Source organism: Lepeophtheirus salmonis, chromosome Z (genome assembly GCF_016086655.4).
Source record: "Lepeophtheirus salmonis chromosome Z, UVic_Lsal_1.4, whole genome shotgun sequence".
In the NCBI taxonomy this organism is placed as follows: Eukaryota; Metazoa; Arthropoda; class Copepoda; order Siphonostomatoida; family Caligidae; genus Lepeophtheirus; species Lepeophtheirus salmonis.
Window position 1 is genome coordinate 12,163,200 of NC_092584.1, and position 6,654 is coordinate 12,169,853.

Genomic DNA, 6,654 nt, shown 5'->3' on the forward strand with positions numbered 1-6,654 from the left:
AACAAAACACAAAGAGACTCCAAAATCAAAACTTTTGATCCATTGAGTTATGACTAAATATTTTTCGAAATGAGGCAATGAACTTGATTTTTATGCATTAAGAACAGAATATTCCGAACATTTAAAAAATTAGCTTAACAAGAACTCCTGTTTACTTTTTCAGGATCATGCAAAACACTTTGTGTGTCCTTTAACATCATTTTAAGACTATAAGCATTGATATCTTTGGCACCGTATAAGAGTGTTTACCTTTTTCATTAAATAGTAAATTAGTAAATGGAGATCATTTTGGATTAAACAATAATAATCAACTTAATTTCAACTATAACACTAGGATATTTTAATTTTGTATGTTCTATTTCCTTATTTTTCCAATAAACTCAATGACATAAAGTTATCAATCATGCTTAACAAAAAATTTAACCTAAAAGCAACACTTTTTGATTTATTTGTACCTTGGAAACATTTTTGACTGTGATATCATAACTTAATTGAACCCTTAAATTAATTAAAAGAAAATACTTTAAAAATCATTAGAAAAGCTTGTTACAGCTCTATTGAAGAAAAGATTAAAATAAAAACCCTTAGTTTTATATGAGTAGATTCAATCTGAACCTTATATTTATTTATTTTTTATTTCTTAAGTGATATATATTTAATTTTGTGGACATTTAATAAATGTTGACAATATCAATTTTTCATCAGTGAAAAAGCGTAATTGTTTTGTAAATGACAATGGTAAATATTTACGATCCGTTTTATTTTCTTCCATAACTAGAAAGAGGAGCAACAGATGGGGTGTTACCAGAAGCACCGAAGGATTGTTGGAATCCACCAGCTCCAGTAGAACCACCGAATCCACCAGCACCACCTGTGGCAACAGATCCACCAAATCCACCAGCAGATCCACCCTTCCCAGCAGAACCTCCTGCAGCATCTTCTTGTGCAGCAAAAGCAATTTGTGCTTCGACAGCTTCAGCAATTTCGGGGAATGGGATTGGGACATCCTTGGGGAGATGAGCAGCAGAGGGTTGGAATCCATTCTCATCAGCGATCCAGTCTACGACGTAAGTTTGACCATCAGCACCAACGTATTCGTAAGATCCCTTCATGGTGACGACAGATTCTTCTCCAATGGTGACGGTAGATCCAACAGCTTGTTGTTTTATTCCATTTTCGGCTTCAAAAGCGGTGTCAAAGTCACCGTTGTCTCCAAGGGTTCCGGGAGCATTGCTTGATTCACTGATGATGGCAACAACGGGAGCAGCAGGTCCGGATGCAGCTCCTCCAGTAGCAGGAGATCCACTGAATGAAGATCCAGCACCACCAGCAGATCCACCGGAGGAAGATCCGGCACCATTAAAGGGAGCTGCAACATGGTTGTGGCTGTGGGATGAAGCTTGGCCAAGAGGTAATGGACCAGCACCGTAGCTGCTCAATGGAGCTCCGTGATCACGTCTAAAGCGTCTGTGCAAGACACTAGCGTCAATCACGAGAGCAGAGCTCAACAAAAGAGTATACAAAACCTAAATGAAATATTATAAAGAAACTCATAAATGTAATTGATGCTCATAAATGTAATTTTGTTAATTTCCTTACAAATGACTTCATTTTATAAAATGTGTTTTAGTAGTGTATGTCTTTCTATGAAATGAACTACGTGTAGACTGATGCTGTATCTTCTTTGCAAGCAGACTTTTATATGGGCAACCCTTCATTAGTAAGATAACAAAAGTTGAAAATATGTAACTACGTAAATATGAACTAAAAAACAAGATGTGAGAATGGTAGTACTGAACAGGTTGTTAGTATGGTTGCGTATAGGTAATTCATATCTATCTACATATAATGTGTAGGACCCATTTGATCACGTCAATTTTGACTTTTATCATTAAGTACGCTGCAAAATTCTTGAGCCTTTAAAAATTCTAAATCCAAGTTTTAACAAAAGTATATAATCCATGTCGAATGTAACATCTTTATTTTTCTTAATTAATGCTTGGAGGAACATCGACATAAATAAATGCATTTGCATGGTTATTTCACATGGTATTACCTTAAGTACAGAAAAACGTAAGAATCTAATTATTTTTCAGCTGAAGATGTTTCTTCTTCTTATGCTCTAATTATTATGGTTAGCATTGATTGGGTGGATACAAATTAGTACTTATTAAGTTTTGAACAATTGTCTTAAATAATAGTTCTATTGTTGAAATAATTGACTAAATATCAACTGAATTTGAACATATTTTTTTTTACTTTACAAGGGAATACAAGATACAATTAAAGTAATTACGTGTCCAATATAATCATATCAATATTTCTAATAATACATAGGTTCTAATACTAATAACATTGTAGTATTCGTTGTTCCAGTATCCATAAAAAAAGTTACCTTAATCCAGGGAAAATTTTATTTTGGTGCAAACTTACGGTGTGTGTGATTTTATTTCAGATTTGAATGCAAAACTTTGGGTACCCAAAATTTACTTAAACATTTACGTCTAAAGATCTAAACCGACCCAAATCTGAGAAGACGTGGTGGATTCATCGTATTTTTAACACATTGGTTGTAACCTGAATGTGAGATATTAACAAACGATCGGCCGTACTACAAATATCTTCATTGTCTGTAATAGAACTTGGAAAGTGTAAAAGTATCTTTCTAGGTTCGATGAATAGCCTGATATTTTTACAATGTATTCCCTCTAAAGTACCAAAGCCTTACCCTTTTATTGGTGTTAAAATTTTCCCAAAAAACATTTTACCAAAAATTTTTTGGCATAGACAATATTCCGAACAAACTTTTTGCTAAAGGACAATTTATCGAAATGTAATTTGTACATTTGGGAATTAAATATTATTATATATGCATTGCATATTTCAATTCAATAAACAATTATGATATGATAAATATTCGACAAGCTGGTCCAGATAAATTGGAAAGTATTTCATGTCACGAACGAAGTAGATGGGGTAGAACCAATAATTTTCTTATGATTTGAAAAGCTAAATTTAATATCATTCAGTTATTTATAACGAGATCTGCTTGTCTTGAAAACTTTGGCTTCACGGTCCCGGAAGCTTTGGCAGCCCAGGCGACCTCTAACTGATCCAACATTGTGTTTGTACTGGTATGGTTTTGCAATTTTCATTTATATTCCCTGAATGGATTGAGTAGCCAAGGAAGAAATTACCCCTTCCAACAAAACAGTACACCACCCCCACAAGGCCAAAAAGTGTAGGATGTCTTGAACCCATGTAATATCTATCTTTGGGGGTGTGTCGAGCATGAGGCCTGTGCCATTTATTCTTCGTTTGGGAGACCCTAAAAAGTCCATTACCTCTACAATGACAATGCTGGATCTATGAACAGTTTGAAGTAATGAGAGGAATAATTTAGACAACCTAAGTATGCAGTAACTGAGTTGCATGGATTGTCAATGTTTTAATGATTTAATTTTTGTATTCAAAATAAATAAGTATTCTGTAGCACCATATAAAGATCAAATGGTCCCAATTATTATTTATGTTTCAGTTTATTATTAGGGATGTTTCAGTCCTAAACTTTTAATGTCCTGTCCAGCTCCATCCTAAATCATAATGTCTGAAACATAAACCCTCCTTCTATATAACTTTTTTTAGAACATTGGAAAATATAAATTGTGGGGTGACGTCATACAAACAAAAATCTTCACCCGATTAACATGTTTAAGACATTTATTTTGGTAGATCCAACCATAAGGAGATGCAGATTATGAAAAGGTTCAAGGTAGTTTTGAACTATTCAAAGTTGTTATGTAGAGTTGGTAGAATCGAAAATAAAGAAGTTAGTTGACCCCAAAAAATGTAATTTCTTTTTAATTTACAGAAATTACTTACTATATAAAGTTTAAATGCATAGGTATATTTTTTCAAATAAAGGTCATAAAAAGTTAAGCTGGTTTGAGGTCAACCGAGTTTACACTTTTATTTTAGACGAACTGATGTGCAGTCATACGCCAAAGAACAGAGTAATAGGCAGAAAACTACAATTCAGGTAATTACACTCATCATTATTTTAGAAACGTATATATTCTTATGGAATTTTATAAAATATTGTTGATGAAAATATCGTCAAATTAAAATTTTATACCTTATTTCAAAGATCTTTAATATGTAATATTTAGATTATAACAAAACACAAAGAGACTCCAAAATCAAAACTTTTGATCCGTTGAGTTATGACTAAATATTTTTCGAAATGAGGCAATGATTTCTATAAACTTGATTTTGATACATTAAGATCATCATATTTCGAACATTTAAAAAATCAGCATAACAAGAGCTCCTGTTTGCTTTTTCAGGATCATACAAAACACTATGTGTGGCCTAACATTATAATTAGACTAAAACCATTGATCTCTTTGGCACCGAATAAGAGTGTTTACCTTCTTCATTAAATAGTAAATTAGTAAATGGAGATCATTTTAGATTAAACAATAATAACCAACTTAATTTCAATTATAACACTAGGATATTTTAATTTTGTATGTTCTATTTCCTTATTTTTTCGATGAACTAAAGTTATCAATTATGCTTAACAAAAAATTCATACTAAAAGCAACACTGTTTGATTTATTTGTACCTTGGAAACATTTTAGACTCTCACTATTACATTATAACTTTTAGCAAACCTCCAAACTAATTCATAAAAGACCAAGAAGGTAATTAGAAAAGTTGTTTTTTTTTGGCTTGATTGAATAAAAACATATACAACAAAAATCCTTAGTTTTATATGAGTGCATTCACTCAACACCTATTTATTTTCTTTTTTTAAGGGACATAAATTTAATTTTTTCCAGCATTATATAATTGCCTGGAAATATAAATTTTTTATTTTTGAAAAAGCGTAATTGTTTTGTAAATGACAATGGTAAATATTTCAGATCCGTTTTATTTTCTTCCATAACTAGAAAGAGGAGCAACAGATGGGTTGTTACCAGAAGCACCGAAGGATTGTTGGAATCCACCAGCTCCAGTAGAACCACCGAATCCACCAGCACTACCTGTTGCAACAGATCCACCAAATCCAACAGCAGATCCACCATTCCCAATAGAACCTCCTGCAGCATCTTCTTGTGCAGCAAAAGCAATTTGAGCTTCGACAGCTTCAGCAATTTCGGGGAATGGGATTGGGACATCCTTGGGGAGATGAGCAGCAGAGGGTTGGAATCCATTCTCATCAGCGATCCAGTCTACGACGTAAGTTTGACCATCAGCACCAACGTATTCGTAAGATCCCTTCATGGTGACGACAGATTCTTCTCCAATGGTGACGGTAGATCCAACAGCTTGTTGTTTTATTCCATTTTCGGATTCAAAAGCGGTGTCAAAGTCACCGTTGTCTCCAAGGGTTCCGGGAGCATTGCTTGATTCACTAATGATGGCAACAACGGGAGCAGCAGGTCCGGATGCAGCTACTCCAGTAGCAGGAGAGCCACTGAATGAAGATCCAGCACCACCAGCAGATCCACCGGAGGAAGATCCGGCACCATTGAAGGGAGCTGCAACATGGTTGTGACTGTGGGATGAAGCTTGGCCAAAGGGTAATGGACCAGCACCGTAGCTGCTCAATGGAGCTCCGTGATCACGTCTAAAGCGTCTGTGCAAGACACTAGCGTCAATTACGAGAGCAGAGCTCAACAAGAGAGTATACAAAACCTAAATGAAATATTATAAAGAAACTCATAAATCTAATTGATCTTCATAAATGTAATTTTGTCAATTTCCTTACAAATGACTTCATTTTATAAAATGTGTTTTTGAAGTGTATGTCTTTCGATTAAATGAACTACGTGTAGACTGATGCTGTATCTTCTTTGCGAGCAGGCTTTTATATGGGCGACCCTTCATTTGTAAAAAAATAAAATAGTTGCATATGGCGCTTGTTAAAAAAAAAAAATAACAACTATATGTACCTATGTGAATGTGAAATGAAAAACATGATGTGAGATTGCTTGTAACTGAACAGGTTGTCAGTAATGTTGCATAAAAATAATTAATATATATCTATCATGTGTAGGACCTTTATCATATTTAATCATTTATGATCACATATTATAATTTGACTCAAGAAGAAATCCTCTTTTTAAAAAGAAGAAACGAGAAGTAAACTATTGAGTTTCCAAAATTTAGAGTTGAGGAGATTGGTCTTAAGTTCTTATGATATTCGTACGTATTGAGTCATAAATCAATTATAAACATATAAATGAATATTCAATTATGAATATAATGTCCAAGAAAAAGAACATACTTTACTCAATTTTGAAGGGGAAAAAATGATTTGAGAGCCAAAAAATAAATAGTCGATTGAAACACTAGTAAGTGGTTTATTCAAAAATAGTAGGTTCGGGAAAAAATAATTACTTTTTTTTTCTTTATTTTAATTAATCCGAGTTAAGCCATGTATGCCCCGTTCTCTTGCTAACTTGTTGCCTACGAGAATCCTACTTTAACATACTCCTTTTGGAGAAGCCCATGTCCCTATTGACTAATACTTGTTTAACTAAATTCCATAAGTCTCTGTTAAGGCAAAATTTGTACTCCCAATCACGTTTAGCTTCTGGTGCGTCATCGAAAGTGGGTGGCCCATTGTGTTTTATGGATGAAACA

The 6,654-nt window shown here is 33.7% G+C and overlaps 2 protein-coding genes across 2 annotated transcripts; both read right to left on the reverse strand.

The window, feature by feature from the left end:
• Positions 1 to 588: 588 nt before the first annotated feature.
• On the reverse strand, positions 589 to 1,735 carry LOC121130320 (uncharacterized). The gene is made up of 2 exons (XM_040726078.2): positions 1,600 to 1,735; positions 589 to 1,526 (listed from the first exon to the last, which is right to left on the reverse strand). Exons 1-2 carry the CDS (start codon positions 1,609 to 1,611, stop codon positions 759 to 761), a joined length of 780 nt encoding a protein of 259 aa, XP_040582012.1. The 5' UTR covers positions 1,612 to 1,735; the 3' UTR covers positions 589 to 758.
• A 3,032-nt stretch (positions 1,736 to 4,767) lies between these two features.
• LOC121130326 (uncharacterized) lies at positions 4,768 to 5,911 on the reverse strand. Its single transcript, XM_040726083.1, has 2 exons — positions 5,777 to 5,911; positions 4,768 to 5,703 (listed from the first exon to the last, which is right to left on the reverse strand). The coding sequence occupies exons 1-2, from the start codon at positions 5,786 to 5,788 to the stop codon at positions 4,936 to 4,938; spliced, it is 780 nt and encodes a 259-aa protein (XP_040582017.1). The 5' UTR covers positions 5,789 to 5,911; the 3' UTR covers positions 4,768 to 4,935.
• Between the last annotated feature and the right edge of the window lie 743 nt (positions 5,912 to 6,654).